Source organism: Pelobates fuscus, chromosome 8 (genome assembly GCF_036172605.1).
Source record: "Pelobates fuscus isolate aPelFus1 chromosome 8, aPelFus1.pri, whole genome shotgun sequence".
Taxonomy (NCBI): Eukaryota; Metazoa; Chordata; class Amphibia; order Anura; family Pelobatidae; genus Pelobates; species Pelobates fuscus.
The window spans coordinates 157,312,467-157,338,812 of NC_086324.1; the positions used below are offsets into that span (position 1 = coordinate 157,312,467).

Here is a 26,346-nt window from a genome sequence, read left to right on the forward strand (position 1 = left end):
TCAATATCATGACCTGCTCTCTGTATAACGACCTGATCTCTCTATTTCATGACCTGCTCTCTGTATATCATGACCTGCTCTCTATATAATGACATGCCCTCTCTATACCATGACATGTTCTTTGAATAACTACCTCTGTATACTGACCTGTACCTTATATGCTGCTCTGTGCCTCCTGTGTACCAGTGGACCAGTGGAAGTGATTTAGTTCTATTCTTACTGACCTGTCCTCTCCAAATACTGACCAGTCCTTTGTATAGGTGGTCCTCCTTGTATAACGACTTGTCATTTCTATATATTGGCCAATCCCACTGACCAATCATCTGTATATAAAGTTGTAAATACATGTTTTGATTTATTTTTAAAAGTGCAGACCTTTTATATAGTATACTTTCCCACCTTAAAGGAGAAGTGGGGACATCATAGGTTAAATAATATGACATGGTGTTTCTTGCCAAAGTTAGCCATAAACTCATAACACTACTTTTAATTTCACTTCTTTCCTGGTAAATGGGAAGTAAAGCAACAATGCCCTTCCTTTTTACAAGAATTTTAACATACGGTAGTAATATGATCTCCTAAACTGAATTGAAAGTGATTTACAAAGTGGATCCTTATCTGTGAATAAACATTCGCTGACCTCTTTGTAGTCCCTACATTAACAAAAAAATAAAAAAATAACATTATCAACCAACAATACCACAACATCATTAAAAAAACAAAACAACACACCAGGGTGTTTTGTATGTTCCTCTAATATAATACTCATATATCATATACAGTCACTATATAATTCCAAGATAATAATTTTGCTCTTGGTTAAGATTCGATAACTTTTTATTAGTCATTGTTCTCATAGATAGAGTTAATTATAATGGCATATTTGAGAAATACAAAAACTTTCGCTAAAGCTGGTGCGACTGAGACTCTCGATACTCTCAGACAGCCACAACTGGTCATTCTTTAGTTATGGCATTAGCCGTGTTCTGAAAGCCAAGTTGGCATGGCTGATTTTAATAGACTGTATTTCCTGTGACCCGCAGCCAGCCAGAACATATATATAGCTCAGTTTTATTGATCTCTCTATATTATGACCTGCTCTCTGTATCACGACCTGATCTCTCTATATCATGACCTGCTCTCTGTATCACGACCTGATCTCTCTATATCATGACCTGCTCTCTGTATAACGACCTGATCTCTCTATATCATGACCTGCTCTCTGTATAACGACCTGATCTCTCTATATCATGACCTGCTCTCTGTATAACGACCTGATCTCTCTATATCATGACCTGCTCTCTGTATAACGACCTGATCTCTCTATATCATGACCTGCTCTCTGTATAACGACCTGATCTCTCTATATCATGACCTGCTCTCTGTATAACGACCTGATCTCTCTATATCATGACCTGCTCTCTGTATAACGACCTGACTTCTCAATATCATGACCTGCTCTCTGTATAACGACCTGACTTCTCAATATCATGACCTGCTCTCTGTATAACGACCTGACTTCTCAATATCATGACCTGCTCTCTGTATAACGACCTGACTTCTCAATATCATGACCTGCTCTCTGTATAACGACCTGATCTCTCTATTTCATGACCTGCTCTCTGTATATCATGACCTGCTCTCTATATAATGACATGCCCTCTCTATACCATGACATGTTCTTTGAATAACTACCTCTGTATACTGACCTGTACCTTATATGCTGCCCTGTGCCTCCTGTGTACCAGTGGACCAGTGGAAGTGATTTAGTTCTATTCTTACTGACCTGTCCTCTCCGAATACTGACCAGTCCTTTGTATAGGTGGTCCTCCTTGTATAATGACTTGTCATTTCTATATATTGGCCAATCCCACTGACCAATCATCTGTATATAAAGTTGTAAATACATGTTTTGATTTATTTTTCAAAGTGCAGACCTTTTATATAGTATACTTTCCCACCTTAAAGGAGAAGTGGGGACATCATAGGTTAAATAATATGACATGGTGTTTCTTGCCAAAGTTAGCCATAAACTCATAACACTACTTTTAATTTCACTTCTTTCCTGGTAAATGGGAAGTAAAGCAACAATGCCCTTCCTTTTTACAAGAATTTTAACATACGGTAGTAATATGATCTCCTAAACTGAATTGAAAGTGATTTACAAAGTGGATCCTTATCTGTGAATAAACATTCGCTGACCTCTTTGTAGTCCCTACATTAACAAAAAAATAAAAAAATAACATTATCAACCAACAATACCACAACATCATTAAAAAAACAAAACAACACACCAGGGTGTTTTGTATGTTCCTCTAATATAATACTCATATATCATATACAGTCACTATATAATTCCAAGATAATAATTTTGCTCTTGGTTAAGATTCGATAACTTTTTATTAGTCATTGTTCTCATAGATAGAGTTAATTATAATGGCATATTTGAGAAATACAAAAACTTTCGCTAAAGCTGGTGCGACTGAGACTCTCGATACTCTCAGACAGCCACAACTGGTCATTCTTTAGTTATGGCATTAGCCGTGTTCTGAAAGCCAAGTTGGCATGGCTGATTTTAATAGACTGTATTTCCTGTGACCCGCAGCCAGCCAGAACATATATATAGCTCAGTTTTATTGATCTCTCTATATTATGACCTGCTCTCTGTATCACGACCTGATCTCTCTATATCATGACCTGCTCTCTGTATCACGACCTGATCTCTCTATATCATGACCTGCTCTCTGTATAACGACCTGACTTCTCAATATCATGACCTGCTCTCTGTATAACGACCTGACTTCTCAATATCATGACCTGCTCTCTGTATAACGACCTGACTTCTCAATATCATGACCTGCTCTCTGTATAACGACCTGACTTCTCAATATCATGACCTGCTCTCTGTATAACGACCTGACTTCTCAATATCATGACCTGCTCTCTGTATAACGACCTGATCTCTCTATTTCATGACCTGCTCTCTGTATATCATGACCTGCTCTCTATATAATGACATGCCCTCTCTATACCATGACATGTTCTTTGAATAACTACCTCTGTATACTGACCTGTACCTTATATGCTGCCCTGTGCCTCCTGTGTACCAGTGGACCAGTGGAAGTGATTTAGTTCTATTCTTACTGACCTGTCCTCTCCGAATACTGACCAGTCCTTTGTATAGGTGGTCCTCCTTGTATAATGACTTGTCATTTCTATATATTGGCCAATCCCACTGACCAATCATCTGTATATAAAGTTGTAAATACATGTTTTGATTTATTTTTCAAAGTGCAGACCTTTTATATAGTATACTTTCCCACCTTAAAGGAGAAGTGGGGACATCATAGGTTAAATAATATGACATGGTCTTTCTTGCCAAAGTTAGCCATAAACTCATAACACTACTTTTAATTTCACTTCTTTCCTGGTAAATGGGAAGTAAAGCAACAATGCCCTTCCTTTTTACAAGAATTTTAACATACGGTAGTAATATGATCTCCTAAACTGAATTGAAAGTGATTTACAAAGTGGATCCTTATCTGTGAATAAACATTCGCTGACCTCTTTGTAGTCCCTACATTAAAATAAATAAATACCGTAAATAAAATGTACAGAAATAATCTACCAACATCATTAAAAAAACAACAACAAAAAAAACAACACACCAGGATGTTTTGTATGTTCCTCAAATATAATACTCATATATCATATACAGTCACTCTATAATTCCAAGATAATAATTTTGCTCTTGGTTAAGATTCGATAACTTTCTATTAGTCATTGTTCCCATAGGTAGAGTTAATTATAATGGCATATTTGAGAAATACAAAAAAATTAGCTATGGCTGGTGCGACTGAGACTCTCGATACTCTCAGACAGCCACAACTGGTCATTCTTTAGCTATGGCATTAGCCGTTTTCTGAAAGCCAAGTTGGCATGGCTGATTTTAATAGACTGTTTTTCCTGTGACCCGCAGCCAGCCAGAACATATACACACAGCCCTTTATTTTTCTATACTCAAACCCATTCACCATCAGTAAGCATGTTGCAGGACGGGAATTTTCAATAGGCTGACAAGGGATTGTGAGCCAAATTCAGCTGGAGATAAGCTCTGCTTTTTTGCCCCCAAACAGATAGAACCAGGAACTGGCTGCCTAAGTTGGGAATCAATGTCGAAAGCAGCTGTGAAAACAACTTTTTATACAAAATTATTATCTAGAGTGAGAATTGTTAGGAATTCAAAGGGACTTAAATTTAAGACAAAAATAGCGGAACCAGAAAAAATCTTCCAAAGCAGTTATGCTTTCTGTTCAACCAGTTTCGCCTTAAATTTAAAATTTACTTTGAATTTCCACAAAAAAAAATAAATTGTAGTCTACTGACACCACCTGCCATTAGACATCCCACTGCCGGTGGGATGTCATATTAAGATTTACTACTTCTGCCTATCCCAAAGCTGTACATATCAGTGGTGATATTTTATTTACTTGCTATCATTTTAGACATATTCTGGTTTATGTTTAGGTAGAGAAACTTTGAAGTAACACTCTAACTTTAAATATAAATATATTATTTTTAAAGTTACTTTGTCGTTTTAGATTTAGGCCCCCCTTTTTTACATAAAGTAAAAAAAAACACAGTCAAGCAATAAAAAAAAAAAAAAGTGATTACATTTAACTATAATCCAGAGTTTGGACTGGCTACTTGCAATATCTGCTCCGCTTACCTCAATGCGAACATCAATGCTGATGATCTTTTTGTAATTCAATAGAGGAGCTTCGGAGACCTACAGCGCATGCGTGACTATTGCCCTGCACCACCAGTCCGATGCTTCTTATGGGGAAGCATTGAATCGAACGCTTCTCCATCAGAAACAACCCAGGGCTTTTGGTCGTCACGCTGTGAGTGATGATACTGATTGTGAAGACATTTGAAAATCAAAGGTCTTCAATAAGGCAGTGCCTCTAGCTGCCGTCAGTCAATCAGCCCCCAGAGGAGCGGTTTTCCGAATAATGCAAGCAATGACATTTCTCTTAAATGAAAATTCATTGGGTACAAAAAAGGGACAGTATCTATATACCAAAACTACTTCCTGAAAACTTATTTGTATTGGTGCTTAGAGTGTCTCTGGGTTTATAAGTATTTGGCTCATAAAACAATATTCATTGAAATCCTTGTACGTATTCCAAAATCCCTTTGAGAACATGTCAACTGAGAAACAGCTTTGGCCATGGTGTGTGTGAAGTTGGTAAAAAAAAAAAGTTCTAAAAAGACCAAAAATAGCCAAGCTATTATAATTGAGTTAAATATATTTTCCATTTCAGCTCTTTTGGTGAAAACATTAATTTCCATTGACAGTTTCTGGTTTACTGAATACAACTGGTAGTGTAGTTTGTATACAATATATTAATATGTTATTTTTGCCTAATCAGTTTATTCTGCAATATGGAATGAATGGAAATTAATTATTTCCTGGATAATGCACCATTAAATCTGGACCAGCATGTCTATGACATCCCAAATTCAGCATTTTACATTCCCATCTCGAACAACCCATTAGTAACACTTCTATAGTATGCAATTAGGGTTGTTCAATGTAGAGTTCACCTCTGGATACAAAGCCTTGCTATGAGAGGGTGACTGTATACAGAGCCCGTGATCTGCCTCCTTGACAGTCTCAGCCAATCTTATAGGGAAGCATTTTGATTGGCTCACAGCAAAACTTCCGATGATGTTAGCCAAGCAGGCAAATCAGGGGCAAAGGCAGCAGCTGCAGACTTGAATACAAGTACGATTTTACTAGATTTAGGGGGGCAGGGGGATAGATGGTGTTTTTAACACTATAGGGTCACGAATATATGTTTGTGTTCCTGACTTATAGTGTTCCTTTAAGTATCAAATAATAAGGTCAGCCAAAGTCAAGATAGATGGTGCCTAAAGTTTAAAACTCCAAAGAATGGCTGGTTTAGTAACATTGTTGCCCCAACCCCAACAGTGGGCTACTGAACGTCTGACGCCCCTGGATTACAAGCTCAGCAATGAAAACAGTGTTTTGGCCAGTCTGTGTAAGACACAATTGTCCAAAAGTTAGATCCAAACCTCTAGTACAGAGGTAGGCAACCTTCGGCTCTACAGATGTTTTGGACTACATCTCCCATAATGCTTTTACAGCCATATTGCTGGCAAAGCATCAAGGGAGATGTAGTCCACAACATCTGTACAGGGAGTGCAGAATTATTAGGCAAGTTGTATTTTTGAGGATTAATTTTATTATTGAACAACAACCATGTTCTCAATGAACCCAAAAAACTCATTAATATCAAAGCTGAATATTTTTGGAAGTAATTTTTAGTTTGTTTTTAGTTTTAGCTATTTTAGGGGGATATCTGTGTGTGCAGGTGACTATTACTGTGCATAATTATTAGGCAACTTAACAAAAAACAAATATATACCCATTTCAATTATTTATTTTTACCAGTGAAACCAATATAACATCTCAACATTCACAAATATACATTTCTGACATTCAAAAACAAATCAGTGACCAATATAGCCACCTTTCTTTGCAAGGACACTCAAAAGCCTGCCATCCATGGTTTCTGTCAGTGTTTTGATCTGTTCACCATCAACATTGCGTGCAGCAGCAACCACAGCCTCCCAGACACTGTTCAGAGAGGTGTACTGTTTTCCCTCCTTGTAAATCTCACATTTGATGATGGACCACAGGTTCTCAATGGGGTTCAGATCAGGTGAACAAGGAGGCCATGTCATTAGATTTTCTTCTTTTATACCCTTTCTTGCCAGCCACGCTGTGGAGTACTTGGACGCGTGTGATGGAGCATTGTCCTGCATGAAAATCATGTTTTTCTTGAAGGATGCAGACTTCTTCCTGTACCACTGCTTGAAGAAGGTGTCTTCCAGAAACTGGGAGTTGAGCTTGACTCCATCCTCAACCCGAAAAGGCCCCACAAGCTCATCTTTGATGATACCAGCCCAAACCAGTACTCCACCTCCACCTTGCTGGCGTCTGAGTCGGACTGGAGCTCTCTGCCCTTTACCAATCCATCCATCTGGCCCATCAAGACTCACTCTCATTTCATCAGTCCATAAAACCTTAGAAAAATCAGTCTTGAGATATTTCTTGGCCCAGTCTTGACGTTTCAGCTTGTGTGTCTTGTTCAGTGGTGGTCGTCTTTCAGCCTTTCTTACCTTGGCCATGTCTCTGAGTATTGCACACCTTGTGCTTTCGGGCACTCCAGTGATGTTGCAGCTCTGAAATATGGCCAAACTGGTGGCAAGTGGCATCTTGGCAGCTGCACGCTTGACTTTTCTCAGTTCATGGGCAGTTATTTTGCGCCTTGGTTTCTCCACAAGCTTCTTGCGACCCTGTTGACTATTTTGAATGAAATGCTTGATTGTTCGATGATCACGCTTCAGAAGCTTTGCAATTTTAAGAGTGCTGCATCCCTCTGCAAGATATCTCACTATTTTTAACTTTTCTGAGCCTGTCAAGTCCTTCTTTTGACCCATTTTGCCAAAGGAAAGGAGGTTGCCTAATAATTATGCACACCTGATATAGGGTGTTGATGTCATTAGACCACACCCCTTCTCATTACAGAGATGCACATCACCTAATATGCTTAATTGGTAGTAGGCTTTCGAGCCTATACAGCTTGGAGTAAGACAACATGCATAAAGAGGATGATGTGGTCAAAATACTCATTTGCCTAATAATTCTGCACGCAGTGTAGAGCCGAAGGTTGCCTACCCCTGCTCTAGTAGATCTACAACTCCTATGAAACTCTATCAGTGTTTACAGCTTCCTTTCGGCCCGCTTTAATCTAATGGGACAACGCTTGGCCATCTTCCCTGTCTTTGTTGTGATTTTCTTTAATTTCCTGTGAATCACAACTAATTAAATATGTTTAAACCATACTCTGTAATGCCACAAGCTTGTTAAGGCATTTTTGTGAAAATACACCCAGATTACTTTACCAGCAACAATTTATAATGTGGGGGCATGAAATTAGATTAGTTGTTTGTATTTACTGCAAAGGACTTGTGTCCCCACATCCACCGCTTTCAACTCCCTCCAACTTCTGGCAGATGCGCTTGTTAAATTTTTATCTGCACGTGTGCACACGAATTTTAAATAGGCCTACAAACCACAGAAGATCTGGGAAGATAGCGATCATTCGCTGGTCCTGTTGTGCATGTGCACCAAATTGTCATAAATTGAGTCTGAAATAGTCGTGACTAAACTGGAGAATTTTTCACTAATCAGCAATCTTAAATCAGATTTTCCCATTCGGAATTCTATTAAAGACAATTTGTAGCTTAGTGAATATGCCCTAATGTTGCATTGCAGGTAAAATAAAACTGATGACATTACCCATTAGAAATCATGACTGATTGGATGGATGACAACTTCCATATTGGAAGTAAAATTGGTACCCAAACCTTTTTCTTTTTTTTGCCCTTTTCTCTTTAAATATATGGGAGGGGAGAGGGGGTGGAATAAGAATTACCAAATATCAGTTTTTTTTTTTTAAATTAAGCATTTTACTTTATTTAAAAAAAGTGGGTAACAGGTTTGCTTTAATAAAAGCCGAGTTAAGATTATTTTCCAGTTTTCTCTGAAGGTGAACTTTGAAACGTGCATCCCATAATGCATAGAAAGTTGAATTAATTATTTTTTGGATTGTGTGTGCAACCACGAAGACCCTTAACTCTGAAGACGAATATACTGGAGCTGTAGCTATAAAGTACATCCAAACCACATTAACCTACGCCCTTAAGTGTTTATTACTTCCTGAGGTCCGTCAAGTATTTCAAATATGCAAGACCTTTTGCTGCATACCCTACACCTGGAAAATGGTTAAACCGTGGGGTTAAGCTAGCCCTAAGGCTGGCAATCAATCATGGCATCTGTAGTGAAAGTGGCGAGGGCTTCATTTTGGCAACACTTGGTTTGAGGCACTAGGATTTCAAACCACGTTTGGTAAACCCACCTGGCCTGTTGCCAGATTGCAATAAACTATAAAGACTCTGAAATCTCTTTTTCAACATCTGATACCAACTTTAACTGTGTCTCTGCCACACGGAATCCTTTGTAACGTGAAATTGATTATTTCTGGCAGGAGAACACACATTTTCTTCTTTAATTTAGAGCTGGAAAAAAAAAATCAGCTTTTTGAATTGGCGCAGAGACTCCCTCTACCGTAAACATATTTTACATACCGATTTAATTTATTTTGGAGAATAAGGAACTGATGGCAAGAGCTAACATCTGTAAGTTCACTAAAACAGCTGAATAAAGAATTCTAGCTTGAATTGCTTTTGGCATAAGCAAAATATACATATATTTCTGTTTTTCAAAATAAAATAAACTGTTTCTGGGAGGTCACCAATGTAGTATTAAAGGGACACTGTAGCGTTAGGAATACAAATGTGGATTTGTACTACTATAGTGTCCTTGTCACCATTTTGGTGATTGCTCCTCGTCTCCTCGCAAAGGTTAAAAAGGTTATTACTTACCTGTTATCCCACACAGCACTGCTCTTGCCACGGCTGGCACCGCCTCATTGGCTGAGATCAGCAATCTGGATGATCTCAACCTATCTAACTTTCTCGTAGAAAAGAACTGGGAGGCTAGTGCACATCTGCGGCAAAACTCTGCAGTTAGCCAATCAGGTCACTATAAGACCATTTGATTGAAATAGTCGATTTTCAAACTGCAATCACTTGCAGGGTTAAAACAAACGGGACGTGGCAACTAGATCACTTTATTGAGATTAAGCGGTCTGGGTGCCTATACAGGAAAATTCACCAAAGTGAGAATTCAAAGTAAGTTTCAAATCTGAGGTCAAAATAGGCGAATTGGGAAAAATGTTTTAACGCAGCTATTCTTCCATTTCAGCTACTTAAAAAAAAAAAATATTTAGTGACAGCCGTAAAAAATACAATATTTTTGTATGTTTATCCAGTGGTTGCCCATGCCTACAGATTTTACAGTATGAGTAAATTCTTAGACAACAGTTAAAAAATAAAACATTAAAAACAGGTCATTTAATTTGCACTACTCATTCACGAGTATCCCCGAGAGTCTCGTATAATGTGTAGATGTGACCAATAGGCTGAACACAAAATAGTCGTCACTGATTTCATAGATGTTGCTTTCTGACCTCCTACCATTTCTGGGATTTTTGATGAGTCTAATTTTTTTGTTTTATCTAGTTCATATAAAATCGAGCAAGTAGAACTTAAACTAATAAGAGAAGTGAAAAGAAAGAAAATTGCAGAGCGAAGGTTGCAAAATCCTCATCGCTTTCTCACAATATTGCTCCCATGGTCCCCAGACCTTACGAAATGTGGGTAGCATGTTTCTGACCTGTGCCATCAGTTTGTCCATGAGGGATATATCTTTAATTGTGGATATGACCTGTGCCATCAGTTTGTCCACGAGGGATATATCTTTAATTGTGGATATGACCTGTGCCATCAGTTTGTCCATGTCCATATATCTTTAATTTTGGATATGACCTGTGCGATGGCTTTGCGCACAGACAAATTGATCGTATTAAAGAGCCTCTGCTCCTTGATGGGCGTTCCCTCTACTGGCCAGCAAAGTTGGTAGGTCCAGAGATTTATCAAAGTGTCTATTGAATATTAATTAGAGTATTTGCTTCCCTCCACAATCTAGCCATTTGCGGACACATCCACTACATATGCATTGACGGAACTGCAGTTATTTTATATTTGTGAGCATGTTTAACATAAATGACTAAATTTGAGGCCCTCAAAACATTACATTATCGGTACCAAATTACACACTTGGAAGAAACAGATGACTAATTTCGAGTGAACATATTTCCCTATTGCCCTTAGAGACCTACTTTATTAAATTCAGGTAGGAGTAGTACAGACGTCAATCCCAAGAGGAACATTTGACTCCAGAGAATTGTTGTACATAATGAAAAACACAGCGTGTGTAATATGGCTGGAATTTCTGTGCAGCTCCGAAAAAAAACACACACAATGGGCTTCGATTTTACCTTAATTTAGCAGTTTCTGTGCAGCACTTCTATCCTGAGTGCTGAGATTGCAATTTTTGTAATTGTGAGAGTGAGATTGTCATTTTTGTTTTAAGGGGCATTTAATGCTGAACTTGAGAACTCTTTTTGGAATTCATAATCCATACCAACTGTCCCAGGTCTCTGGGAATAATCCCGAGTTAGGACCTCCTGCTGTCCTAATTTATTGCTCAAAACTGCTGCCTATGGTGATAGCAGCTGCACTGGGGATGCTACAAACCTTCTGATAAGTCCACTAATAAAGGGTTATTCACTAAAGTGTAAATTCAAAGTGAAAGGGACACTATAGTCACCTGAACAACTTTAACTTAATGAAGTAGTTTTGGTGTATAGAACATGCCCCATGCAGCCTCACTGCTCAATCCAATGCCATTTAGGAGTTAAATCCCTTTGTTTATGAACCCTAGTCACACCTCCCTGCATGTGACTTGCACAGCCTTCCATAAACACTTCCTGTAAAGAGAGCCCTATTTAGGCTTTCTTTATTGCAAGTTCTGTTTAATTAAGATTTTATTATCCCCTGCTATGTTAATAGCTTGCTAGACCCTACAAGAGCCTCCTGTATATGATTAAAGTTCAATTTAGAGATTGAGATACAATTATTTAAAGCGGCACTGTCATGCCGAACTTACCTTTCCTCAATCTCTTCCTCTTCTCCCCCTCTCTCGGGATCTGTTATTCATTTCTTCCATTCTTCTTTAGTTTTCTTTAACCCCTTAAGGACACATGACGTGTGTGACACGTCATGATTCCCTTTTATTCCAGAAGTTTGGTCCTTAAGGGGTTAAAATCATAAGACAAAGTAGGGACTCTGTCTTATGGAGGATTCCTCCGCTTGACCAGCTCTGACCAGCGGAGGAGCAAAGTGTGCTTCATTTCCGCTGGTCAGAGCAATTTTCCCATGATCCCTAGCTTTCCTCCCTGTTCCCACAATGCTTCCTGTCAGTATTGCCGAAAGTCCTGTCACTTAGACAGAACGCCGGCAAAACTGCCGAATTGCATCCTAACAGAATGAGAAGAGTTTCTCCATTGGTGTTAGGATGCAATTCGGTACTTTGTTCGGATCGGAATTTCATTCAAATGAATGAAACTCCGATCCTATTCATTGCTGTGGCTGCATCTTGCAGCCGCTTAGTAGATAACTCCCTAATTCGCACGGTATCAGGGAGCTATCTACTAAAAGGCTGAAAGACCTGAATTGGTCTTGAAGCCAAATGTACTAATACTAAGTAAAGATTACTTAGTATTAGTAAATAATATGCCCCTACTCGCTATACCGCGAGTAGGGGCATGTCTAGTAAGCAGTGAGCAGCCTGTGGCTGCTCACTGTAGAAAAAAAAAAAAAAATATTGCCCCCCACCCCTAAATGACGGGTGGGGGCCGTTAAGTAAAATAAGGGAGGGAGACCTATTGTCCCCCCCCCCCCCGGCCCCCACCCCTGAGCGGTGGGTGGGGGCCATAAAGATAATGAGGGGGGGGGGACCTACTGTCCTCCCCCCCCGGCCCCCACCCCTGGGCGGCGGGTGGGGGCCATAATGTTAATAAAGGGGGGGGGGACCTACTGTCCTCCCCCCCGGCCCCCACCCCTGGGCGGCGGGTGGGGGCCATAATAGTAGTAGGGGGGGGGGACCTACTGTCCTCCCCCCCGGCCCCCACCCCTGGCCGGCGGGTGGGGGCCATAATGTTAATAAAGGGGGGGGGGACCTACTGTCCTCCCCCCCGGCCCCCACCCCTGGGCGGCGGGTGGGGGCCATAATAGTAGTAGGGGGGGGGGGGACCTACTGTCCTCCCCCCCGGCCCCCACCCCTGGCCGGCGGGTGGGGGCCATAATGGTAATAAGAGGGGGGGGGACCTACTGTCCTCCCCCCCCGGCCCCCACCCCTGGGCGGCGGGTGGGGGCCATAATAGTAGTAGGGGGGGGGGACCTACTGTCCTCCCACCCCCGGCCCCCACCCCTGGGCGGCGGGTGGGGGCCATAATAGTAATAGGGGGGGGGGGGACCTACTGTCCTCCCCCCCCCCAGGCCCCCACCCCTGGGCGGCGGGTGGGGGCCATAATAGTAGTAGGGGGGGGGGGACCTACTGTCCTCCCCCCCGGCCCCCACCCCTGGCCGGCGGGTGGGGGCCATAATAGTAATGGGGGGGGGACCTACTGTCCTCCCCCCCCCCCGGCCCCCACCCCTGGGCGGCGGGTGGGGGCCATAACGATAATGGGGGGGACCTACTGTCCTCCCCCCGCCCCCACCCCTGGGCGGCGGGTGGGGGCACTAAGTAAATTCCCCCCCCCCCCCCATCAAGGTGACTAGGGGTGCCCAAGCCCCTAGTCACCCACCCCCCACCCAAATAAAAAATGCCCCTACCTACCCCCCTCACCCTAAAAAATAGTGAGGGGGGAATAAAATTGCTAACCTGTAAAGTAAAATTAAACTTACCATTCGACGTCTTCTTTTTTCTAAAATCTTCATTTTTCAGCCCCAAAAAAGGCCAAATAAAAAACCATCATAGCCGTCGAACTAAAAATAAAATAAAAAACCCGAGCGCAAAAAAAAAAACCCCGACGAAAAAGAAAAAACCCGAGCGCACAAAAAAAATAATCCATCTTCACCCATGGAGGGCTCCGCGCAGACTGAGCTCCGCAGGGCGGGGCAAGGCTTATAAAGCCTTGCCCCGCCCTGCAATTAGCCTAAGAACACTCTGATTGGTGGGTTTAAGCCAATCAGAGTGCTCTTTGTCATTTTACAAGCGTGGGAAAGTTCTTTGGAATTTTCCCACGCTTGTAAAATGACACAGAGCACTGTGATTGGATGGCTTGAAATCCATCCAATCACAGTGCTCTGTGTCATTTTACAAGCGTGGGAAAGTAAGAACTTTCCCACGCTTGTAAAATGACACAGAGCACTGTGATTGGATGGCTTGAAATCCATCCAATCACAGTGCTCTGTGTCATTTTACAAGCGTGGGAAAGTTCCAAAGAATTTTCCCACGCTTGTAAAATGACACAGAGCACTGTGATTGGATGGATTTCAAGCCATCCAATCACAGTGCTCTGTGTCATTTTACAAGCGTGGGAAAGTTCCAAAGAATTTTCCCACGCTTGTAAAATGACACAGAGCACTGTGATTGGATGGATTTCAAGCCATCCAATCACAGTGCTCTGTGTCATTTTACAAGCGTGGGAAAATTCCAAAGAACTTTCCCACACTTGTAAAATGACATGGAGCACTGTGATTGGATGGATTTCAAGCCATCCAATCACAGTGCTCTGTGTCATTTTACAAGCGTGGGAAAGTTCCAAAGAATTTTCCCACGCTTGTAAAATGACACAGAGCACTGTGATTGGATGGATTTCAAGCCATCCAATCACAGTGCTCTGTGTCATTTTACAAGCGTGGGAAAATTCCAAAGAACTTTCCCACGCTTGGAAAATGACAAAGAGCACTCTGATTGGCTTAAACCCACCAATCAGAGTGTTCTTAGGCTAATTGCAGGGCGGGGCAAGGCTTTATAAGCCTTGCCCCGCCCTGCGGAGCTCAGTCTGCGCGGAGCCCTCCATGGGTGAAGATGGATTATTTTTTTGTGCGCTCGGGTTTTTTCTTTTTCGTCGGGGTTTTTTTTTTTGCGCTCGGGTTTTTTATTTTATTTTTAGTTCGACGGCTATGATGGTTTTTTATTTGGCCTTTTTTGGGGCTGAAAAATGAAGATTTTAGAAAAAAGAAGACGTCGAATGGTAAGTTTAATTTTACTTTACAGGTTAGCAATTTTATTCCCCCCTCACTATTTTTTAGGGTGAGGGGGGTAGGTAGGGGCATTTTTTATTTGGGTGGGGGGTGGGTGACTAGGGGCTTGGGCACCCCTAGTCACCTTGATGGGGGGGGGGGATTTACTTAGTGCCCCCACCCGCCGCCCAGGGGTGGGGGCCGGGGGGGGGGCAGTAGGCCCCCCCCCCTTATTACTATGATGGCCCCCACCCGCCGCCCAGGGGTGGGGGCCGGGGGTGGGAGGACAGTAGGTCCCCCCCCCCCTTATTACTATTATGGCCCCCACCCGCCGCCCAGGGGTGGGGGCCGGGGGGGAGGACAGTAGGTCCCCCCCCCTTGTTACTGTTATGGCCCCCACCCGCCGCCCAGGGGTGGGGGCCGGGGGGGAGGACAGTAGGTCCCCCCCCCTTGTTACTGTTATGGCCCCCACCCGCCGCCCAGGGGTGGGGGCCGGGGGGTGGAGGACAGTAGGTGTCCCCCCCCCCCCTTATTACTATTATGGCCCCCACCCGCCGTCCAGGGGTGGGGGCCGGCGGGGGAGGACAGTAGGTCCCCCCCCCCCTACTACTATTATGGCCCCCACCCGCCGCCCAGGGGTGGGGGCCTGGGGGGGGGAGGACAGTAGTTCCCCCCCCCCCCATTACTATTATAGCCCCCACCCGCCGCCCAGGGGTGGGGGCCGGGGGGTGGAGGACAGTAGGTCCCCCCCCCCCTTATTACTATTATGGCCCCCACCCGCCGCCCAGGGGTGGGGGCCGGGGGGGGAGGACAGTAGGTCCCCCCCCCCTTGTTACTGTTATGGCCCCCACCCGCCGCCGGGGGGTGGAGGACAGTAGGTGTCCCCCCCCCCCCTTATTACTATTATGGCCCCCACCCGCCGTCCAGGGGTGGGGGCCGGCGGGGGAGGACAGTAGGTCCCCCCCCCCCCTACTACTATTATGGCCCCCACCCGCCGCCCAGGGGTGGGGGCCTGGGGGGGGAGGACAGTAGTTCCCCCCCCCCCCTATTACTATTATGGCCCCCACCCGCCGCCCAGGGGTGGGGGCCGGGGGGTGGAGGACAGTAGGTCCCCCCCCCCCCCTTATTACTATTATGGCCCCCACCCGCCGTCCAGGGGTGGGGGCCGGCGGGGGAGGACAGTAGGTCCCCCGTCCCCCCCTTATTACCCTTTTTTTTTTTTTTTTTTTTTTTTACAGTGAGCAGCCACAGGCTGCTCACTGTTTAGTGGACATGCCCCTACTCGCGGTATAGCGAGTAGGGACATTGGGGAGATTTGAATCTCCCTTATGCTATTATGGGGGTCATATTGACCCCCATAGAGTGAGGGGAGGACCTGGGGGGGCTAATGAAGTGGTGGGGAGCACTGCTCCCTGCCGCTTCTGTCTTTACATATTGCAAGGAGGGAGCTGCACGCCGGTAGCTCCCTCCTTGTAATAAACCGAACAAACAAACGAACACTGATTCACAGTGTTAGTTTGTTCGTCTGATTTTTTCTATTCATTCATTCGTCTGTCTGATGAATGAATGAATAGGTGAAATTCCCGTTCGCATGTCCAGATGTTTCACTGGGCATGTGCGGGAATCTCACAGGCTATCTAGTGTGGGTAGATGACGTGTCCCACAGGGACTTCACCTACCCACACAAAGATGGCGGCGCCCTGAATATAGATCGGGGCAGAAAATAAAGAATAAAAAATAGGTAATCTGGGGGGCTTAGGGGCATTTGGGGATGACTAGGGGGTCGATTGGATGTAGTTGAGGCGGGAGGGGGGTTAAAAAAAAAAACGGAATTCGGCATGACAGTGCCGCTTTAAGGTAAATTACATCTGCAGGCTCTGTCAATCATAGCCAGGGGAGGTGTGGCTAGGGCTGCATAAACAGAAACAAAGTGATTAAACTACTAAATGACAGTGAATTGAGCAGCGAAATTGCAGGGGAATCATCTGTACACTAAAACTGTTTTATTTAGCAAAAGTAATTTAGGTGACTATAGTGTTCCTTGAATTTCAAGGTAAAAATAGTTGAACTGAAAACACTCTTGGAGAGCTATGCTTTTAATTCGGCTACTTTGCCTTAGATGTGAAATTTACTTCAAATTAGATCAGTCGCCATTTACAACAGCTCCTCACAATCGGCAGAAAAAACAAGAAAAATACTCCTTAACCCTGCTTATCCATCCTGAAAAATACATTACCCATGATTCCCCAGGTCGGGCTGCATCACTAGATGCCTTTTTTGAACCGACGAAACAGCCTAGGCTGCGCCACAAAACCAAGGCCTACTTCCCGCCACCGATCCTCGGATTGGAATTCATCCTTGGCGGACTAACAGAGAGAACATCAGTTAACTCACTGGCCCTGCCAGAACGCATGCCGGCCATGGGCCTCCGTTCCCAGAAGCCTGAAGGCAGGGATATTGGGATAATGCTCCAAAGGCCTGTGCAATCCAGAATGCAACCCGGAGACATGGGCAAGGCCGCGCTTGATACCGCACCGGAGGACCCGACAACGGAAGCTCCAACAGGCCCTCAAAGTGGACACACTCAGAACTCAGAACCCTTTGATGGCTCAGCTCCCACTACAAAAGCAACCTAAAGGTCCTGTTGGTGGACATACAGAGAGTCTGGGCAGCAGAACAAAATCTCTTCAAAACTAAGATCCAGGCGGTCACTAACGGCGCATAAGCTTCAGAAGCTACAATAACAGTAGTGCAAACTGATGTCACTGCTATCCAACAACTCCACAATCACCAGATGTCCTTGTCACTTGAAATGACAACCATGGAGGACAGACAGCGGCGAAACCATGTTAAAATTCATGGCATTCCAAGTACTATTACTGCCGAAGAGCTACCACACTACATTCGGAGGCTACTAGCTGCAATCTTACCTCACCCAATTGCAAAACGGGTGTCCATCGACGGAGTCTACAGAGTGGCAGGATCCCCCACATCAGCACCTAACCTGAGTAATACTGCGCTGCATGACTTACCAAGATAAGAGTCAGATCATGTACGCCGTGAGAGGCAGTACGCCACTCATCTTTGAAGAAGCATCATTATCCTTCTTTCAAGACCTGCCGCGAGCTACCCGCCAGTGGCTCAAGTCCATGGAACAGACCACTTAGAAATTACGAGCCACGGGGATAAACTACACATGGGGATCAGCTGGGACTCTGGTGGCCTCACACAAGGGCTTCAGATTCACCTCGGAAGCCGAAGCACCTGCCTTCCTATCATAACTGGGACTTGTAGACCACACCGCAAACCCAACTACAGCTACCCCCACTGACACCTGGAACCCTGACGCCACAGTCCTGTTTGTACAGAGAGCTGGAGGCTCGCAGGACACAATTACCTGAACCCACCGGGGGTGAGCACGCAGCAAGAACTGTCTCGCACTGGGCTCCCTGCTGATGGCTCTGCTTCTGTTTATTTCCTTTTTCTTTTCATGTTTTGAGTTAGTTCACAACTATAGACCTCACTGGCAACTGATTAGAGACACCTGTTGAAAAATAGAGTGGCGCTCTCACGTTAGCCATGTAGCGGCCAATGGACTCCACTTCCCTCCGCCCCCACTTGCCCACTCCCCCCATGCTAATCTGGTGTTTACCTGAAACATGGCTTGTTATTTACCTGGTTTGCTGCAAAGCTCTGCTAAAATAAAGAATAAAAAAAGAAATTCACTTCAAATTAATTTTGAATCATCACTTTAGTGAATAGGCCCGATAGTATTTATGAAGGGAGCAAGAGATGATGGAATGACCATGCATGTACCCAACATTGGCTGTGACTTGTTCGGCAAGAGCCCATAGGGTGGATGCATGAGGTTTAAAGTACATAGACAGGTAGATTAGCTTCCTTCTGCAACCTATCTCACCGGAGAGGTGGGATTATAGTTGCAATGATTTAAAAAAAAAAAAAAAAATTGCGATAGTGTGTGCAGGGACAGTGGACATTATATTCTATCCAAGGTAGTTATGGTGCTTGGACTTTTGTTTTAAAGGGAACGTTCACTAATGAGGATTTTCATTTAAAGGTTCTAACCAATTGTTATTTTTACAAGTTGTTATAGTGCCTTCAGTCCTACCCCCCAAGCCCTTTATTTTGATCTCAGTGAGTATGAGAGCTGGGACTGTTAGTTTCCAGCTCTCATACCGTGACGCCTATGGATGCCAAAGAGGGAAGCCGCGGCAGCAAATCAAAAATTTGTATTACTGTTCATTTGCAAAAATTCTTTGGTGGCACTGAACTTGATTGTGATTTTTTGTTTTTTGCTAAACATTTCGTTTTAATTTGAAAGAAGGCGGGTTTTTCTTTGTGTATTTTTTTTTTTTCACTGTTATGTGATAGACGCGTTTTTTTCCCTTTTTCATGTTACTGAGTGTACACAGTTTGGCCAGTATTGATAACAGCATGACAGGCAGTATGGCCAGTATTGATAATATAACAAGTGTAGACTTGCATTTAAAGGGCGGATTATGTCTCTAACAAAGTGCCCTTATTTAGTGATGTCATAAGTGTTACATATTTTGGTTGTTTTAAAAACCTAATATTCTAGTGCTGCGGATTAAAAGCAACTGAGAATTCCACTTACAAAATCCTCTTTTATTGATCGAAGAGAGTTTTCGATTGACAGGCACCCTTATAGGAGCACTATAGGGCCAGGCAAACAAACCCGTTTTGCTGGCACTATAGGGTTATTAGGTCCCCCCCCTCCCTCGTGGCCCCCTCCCGCTGGGCTGAAGGGGTTAAGACCCCTTCAGCCACTTACCTTAATCCAGTGCCGGGCTTTCTCGGCGCTGGTGACCTCTCCTCCCCCTGCCCACGTCAGCTCCTGAGTAGAGCCGAATGCGCATGCGCGGGCAGAGCCACGTGCATTCAAACCGCCCATAGGAAAGCATTACTCAATGCTTTCCTATGGGTATCTGAACTCACACTGCGTGAGTACAATGCGATTTTCACACTGAGAATCGCGGAAGACAGCCATTGGATTAACCCTGCAGCGTATAAACAAAACAGGGGAACACATTTGCAACTTTTTGTAATGTTTCATGAAGTGCAAAAAGGCCATATTCTGGACGATGGATAATATGAGGCATTATCACCAATTTCATGTGTTCCATTTCTCAATAGACGTGCATTATCTTTATTGCCCACTGATCCCCATATCTCTATAGGTTTTATGATCTGCTTTGCCCTCAGCTCCATAGCTCATGCACATATTTGAAATTTGAGGAGATTATTCTTGGGATTATAGCGTAAGCCACAAATCTTTTCATCAAGTAATGGCTATGCCAAAGCACTATAAAATGTCAACAGTGACGTTTAAGGGGTTAAGAAGGCTGTGTCACATAGTGGCTGGCTCTGTCATTGTCCCATTATACTTATTGTCACGGAACTCTGTGTAACATTGTTTTTTTTTTTTTAGTGAACGATGTCACTGAGCAGTTTGTCACATTGCGTCCCGAATCTGATTTATGGCTGATGTCTTGTTTTTGATTTTTGCCCCTTATGTTTTTAGTTATTTCTGGATGGCCTCATAGCTTTAATTAAATCCTGAGAGATCATTCACTCTGATTCTGAAGAAAGTGCCGTAATTAAATACCGTAATCTCTGTTTTTGACATCCTTATGAAAAAAAAAAAAAAATACTTGTACAATACTTTTCTAAATGTGCTATAGCTTTCAACTAGATGTACCGTAATTCGGTGTCAAATGTAACATGTTATAATCATTTCACTGTATGGCCCAGATTAGCAAATTATAATGGTTTTACATAGTAACAAGCTTTATATTATAGCTGTAAGAAGGAATAAATCTTATAATTTTACTATTTTGGAAGTACTCTGTTTTGATGACAGTCATGTGCTACATATCTCGTTATCCTTGTAGATAGAAATATATATAGGAGAGGAAAATAGGCCTTTTTATTAGCGATCTTTGCTACAGCAGTGAAAGGCTTTGGATGTGGACGATAATAGAACGTTGAAATATAGAGTATTAGAATTCTTGCCCTTGTTTAGTGCAGGTAGACAGCTTGAACTCCCCAAACCAGTCTCCCTTTTTCTGGCCTTGAATGGATACTGTATTGAGGGGTGCAGGGATGCAGCACCTTATGGGTGTTCTCAATTCCGGTTAGAGTGGGATAATAATGGAAAACAAGACGACAGGAAACGGAATATAGTGCAGTATTTTAGTATAGGCATTGAAAGCAGAAGTTTGTCTTCAGAGAGTGGAGAAATTTCCTTCGACCCTAGATTCTTGCCAAAATCCATAGGACATATAGTCCTTTGTGTATTTGGATACCTGTGATATGCTCGATAACTTGCAATGTGAAATCCTTGGGAGTTTGGAAATATTGGACAGCTAGAAGAGATTAGAGTTGTGAGTAGATGAGATGATGTCCTTCTATCAGAGAATATCCTAAAACTTGAGTGTAGTACAGATTATTTTCTATATTCCCTTGAACTTCGGTGGTGTTCTCGATCATCAATGGTTTTTTAAGCCCTTTTCTAGAAACATACCTATTCCGGGGTTTGCATGGTGTGAAGACCCAAAAAAAGCATTGCTTGAAGGTTTACCCTGGCATCGCAGGTCTGTGTGGTCCATGGAGTTGGAAGGTTAGAGGGCACTGCTAGGTCCTAACAGATTAAAGGTATAGCACAAGCTATGTAAAGACAATATTTAGGATTCCACTGGGAAGCCGTATCTTAAAAAAGTCCTAAATTCTGCATGTGCCCTTCTCATTTTTAACTTGCAATATTTGCCATCTATATGTATCTGCACACTTAGTACAGTTATTGTTTCTAAAACATGGTCTCTTTTTACACCTTATATTCCATTTAATCAAAGTCAATTGATGCAGAATCGTCAGTCCCCTTAGTGCATCCTATTTATGGAGCTTAGATAATTTCTTCTATTTCCGTTCCTTCTAAGTCAGATTCAGAGTTACTAACTAAAAATGTCTACTTTTCTTCCCATGACATCATTATTTTGCCCTCACATTTAGGTTTTACAATGCAGCAGCTTATTTGCATATGTGGTCAAGCTGAATTCAGAAAAGGTCACGGGTTAGAAGTGGCAAATGAGCTTTCTTTTTACCTATCAGTTCACGTTGGTCAGGCTTGCTAGGTCTTCTTATTGTTATTTGTAAGACAAACACAGAGTAACTTTCTTAAGGCCTATCCTGATTGTATTATGCATGCTGTGCCTTAATTCGTCAACAGTCTATTGTGTTGTCCCATTGGCAGTCAATGCCAAATGACATTGCGATAGCAAGCTTTAACAGCTGGTTGAATCTTGGCATGGGTGCAGCTTGGCCCAGGCTGGCACTAACTATATGACCTTCTCGTATGTCTCAATCCTCATTGTATAGATATAATCAACCATTGAAAAAATTTGGGGCATAGCTATGCCGAGAACAATGGTGCTAAGGTGTGTTCTCGTATATCCACAAATAAATGCCAAGTAAATGGGTATTTGTATGTTTTATGTAAAAACACCCCACAGTAAGTACAGGGAAGCATTTCTTGAATTGATTCTAAAAAGAACTCTTAGTCTCACTCCTTGCGTGATCAGAAAGGAGAAATGTTCTGAAGGTATTTTCTTATTTGACTTTTTATTTTAATTTAATTTAATTTTTTTACTTTTTTTCACAGGGGAACGTTGAATTATGAATACGTTTTTTTTTTGGTCAGTGGGAATCTGTACTGCGGGCAAAATGCCCGAGAATTCAGAACAATGATCATTGTCCCTCTAAAAAAGATTTTTGTTTTTTCCATAAATAAATCTGGGCGTATTAAATTGTACAGAACTCCCCTTGGGGAGTATATGTATCGGTGCACGCAGCTTCTGTAAACAAAGGCGAGCACGGCAAAACCAGAGAGCCGAGGGGTCCTTGTATATTTTTATGGGCTCACAGAGGATGTAGAACAATTATCAAAGGATGTTCTCAGGAGTGCTATTTTTATATTCAGTTTATTAACGTGAATTATTTAGTTTTCTGGCTCAAAAAACGCAATTATGATATGATGCAAAAAAAGTTAAAAATATCTAATTAGCAAAGTATTAATAGCCATTAAAAGGAAAATAAGGGGGCTACGGAGTTTTTCTTTTAACATCCACCTCTGTGTGTAATTTTTTAAGGATATTATAGTTATCCTCTCTCCACGTCATTCTAATACATTTATAACTCTATTAAAACCTGCTTTATAGTTAGCATAGAATGAGCGTGAGATCATCGAGGTTTGGACCAGGGGTAGGCAACCTATAGCATTCCAGATGTTGTGGACTGTATTTCCCATAATGCTTTTACAGCCATAATGCTGGCAAAGCATTAGAGTAGGTGACGTTTACAACATATGGAGTGGACTGTAGAGAGTGTTAATGCGGAGTGTATGGGGTAGATTTACTTTGGTAAAGTGATGCAGCATTCTCAAAGTGGAGCAGTCTCCTTGGAAGCCAATAGCATCATCAGGAACATTCCTATGGTTTCCATGACAATCGCTTCATTTTTAGAACTTTGAACTTAATATCTATTATATTTTTTTGTGAGACTTTTAATAATCTCAGTCTTTTACACAATCCGTTTACACAGATTAATTCAAACTATTAACTTTTCACTACCCAGGTGGTTCAGCGTATTAAGGCGATTGAAAATGAGACACGGTTGCTGGTGGTGGACCGAGAAACAGACGAACACTTGCGTCTTAAAGATGACCGCTCAACGACCGAATCTCTACCCAACTCCAGCGCTCCCAGCTCACCTTCTGGGGGGAATAACAACGGGGAGATCTGGAAATCGAAAGAAGATACAAGCCACGAGGACAAGTTACAGAACAACCACAGCGCAGAGAATGGGAAGCAGGTACGTGATTGGCAGTGACGGGCAATGCCCGAATATTGTATTACCTAATCAATGGCAAAAAATGAAATATATAGGAGTAAATTGCTTGTGAAAAACAAAACCTCATTAGAACACCGTAGTAGTCTAAAATAGCTTAAATCAATAAAGCTCTTAACAACCATATATATGCCTCGTTAATGCTTTTTAAAACCTTTCAGCTGTTTTAAGATTTTTTGTAATTATAAACATCATACTTCTTGTTTTGCAACTACGTAATATATGATCAGGGAAACTTTCCGTGTTATTCACAAACGGGAGACTTATCTGGAATTTTAAGTGAATTCAAATTTAAAGTCAAAACAAATTAACTGAAATTAAAGAATAGCTGAATTTGCTGTTCGTGACCTTAAATTCGAAATGTATTAGTGAAAAATCCTATTCACGTTTACTAAGGGAATTGCATTTTTCTTTTGTCCAAATAACCAAACTGGAAAAGCACTTGGAGCTTTGTTGACCTAAATTTGCAATTCCCTAATAATGTTCCACTATTCACCGTTTAGTAGATAAGCCACCTGGCCACGTGCATGCTGGGTGTTGAAAAGATCTAAGTTCAAGATAAGCAAACCCCCAGCATTCTTATCTGTATTATGAATGCTATTGTAACTGCTTAAAAACTTTATTTATTTTATTACTTTTCCATAAAATGCTGCTTTTTTGACCGTTTATCTTTTTGTGGGCATTTTTTTTTTTTTATCTACATCTGACTACGTTCATTTCTTACCACACTACGGTAATCTATAGAATGCTTATATTCAGCGGCAGACATGGAATTAACATAGCTCTCTTAGAGTATTGAGTTAATAGGACCTTCATGCACTCCGCAATAAAGCAGCACAGTGAGCGTTACCGCAAAAGTCACATGATAACGTAGAATGCAAAGCCGCAGGTCAGCTGATTAGATTACTTTTAATTTACCATTCACAAGATTTTTCTTTAAAGATACAGTAAGGGTGTAAGGGACTTTGCTAAACAACTAAAATGCATTCGATTTAAAACAGAATTGCAACATTTGTGCAATTTAGTTTTAAAAAAAAAATATATATATATATATATTCTACAGTTCGGTATTTTGGGAATAAACTCCTATGCTTATCTCCACTAAATTTTATTTAATAGTAAAATATGTATTTCTATTTTTAAAGTTGTATTTTTTTCATTTATTTTAGCATTTCATATTAAGTTTGGTAGATATTATTCTAATTATTAAAAAGGAACAAACAAACAAACAAAGAACAAAAAACGCTGAACTGGTTTCGAAAATGTAAAAGAAACAAAAAAACAATAAACTTCCTCGAAATATTATTTTATCAACTAACTGCTTAACAAAAATCTCTTGGCCACTTCTTGACAACTGAATTAATTTCGCTGAGCACATTTCCCAAGTCAAGTTTGTTTTCCTCCATAATACTTTTTAAAAAAAATCACCTTTCCCATGTCCATTTCCCCTTAATTGTTATCTGATATATTTTAGAGTCATGAAGGCCTGCAGCATGTAAATGTTCAAATAACCACATGACGTGTATATGTGAAGCAGGTCAGGAGCGAATATTCTCAGTGTTTTTGGCCTTGAGCTCACACTGTTTTTTGTTTTTCCCAATTCTTGCAACACTCTTGGCCCAAAACTCATCCAGTCATAAATTCCTCTTTTAAAGGGACATTTTAAGCACTCTAACCAATACAGCTCAATGTAGCAGTTCTGGTGCGCAGTCTGTCCTTTTTTTTTAATAAAAGGGTAGATTAGCCCAACGCTTTGCATCCTGTTATTGACACCCACATTTGTACTAATTTGGAGGGGGTGATAACGAGAGAGTCACAGTTTTTCAAACCGTTTGATAAAATCCAGAGGGCTCACACCCAATGATTCTTTGTACCATAACTACTACAATAAACTGTAGCAGTTCAGGTGCTTAGAGTACCTTTTAAAGGCATAGCAACCCTTTTTTTGTGGACATGTGAAGGATGTGCAGTTTTTCTTTGCTGTCAATTATAGCTAAAGTAGACCTCCTTTTAATGTGGACACATACACTCCCATGCATTTTTATGTTTAGAACTTTCCTCTCTATTTTTTTGACATGCCAACTGCCTGATACCACCATAACTACTACAACAGGCTGTAGTGGGTATGGTGCTCACATTGCTTTAAGGACAATGTGAATATTATTTCTGTAAAACTCAGTTATACACTCATACACACCAACATAATGGAGCTCTGGACCGAGACAATATGGACATTTAACATAGAAAAAGATTGGCAGACCAATATGGACCAAAATAGGGACTGTCCTTTCTAAACAGGGACACTTGGAAAGTATGCTTTTAGACTCAATAGTCATACACTACCACTGGGTTGGTGGAGCCTAAGTTTAGCTCTCGGAATATCGTAAGCTGCAGACCTCTGTTTCCTCCAGTTTTGCTCATTCAAAGGGGCCTGTTTCTGCTCCCCCATGACGATTCACATTCCCACAACCCTGCGGTGGGGGGAGGGGGCTGTTTTTGTCTTTTGCAAACATTAGCTGGTGAACTGAAAATGTTTTAAGTAACATAAAACAGATCCGTGAAGAAGAGGGGAGATGGGGTCACAGCCAAGTA

At 42.0% G+C, this 26,346-nt stretch overlaps 1 protein-coding gene and 1 long non-coding RNA gene across 2 annotated transcripts in view; both read left to right on the plus strand.

Moving 5' to 3' along the window:
- Window positions 1–26,346, plus strand: part of LOC134571854 (uncharacterized) — a 618,817-nt gene that overhangs the window by 519,823 nt on the left and 72,648 nt on the right. The window lies entirely within an intron of this gene.
- NHERF2 (NHERF family PDZ scaffold protein 2) overlaps window positions 1–26,346 on the plus strand; it is an 89,058-nt gene that overhangs the window by 5,642 nt on the left and 57,070 nt on the right. Inside the window, exon 2 of the mRNA XM_063430480.1 lies at window positions 23,482–23,718. Coding sequence (XP_063286550.1) covers window positions 23,482–23,718 — 237 coding nt within the window. The remainder of the gene's footprint in view (window positions 1–23,481; window positions 23,719–26,346) is intronic.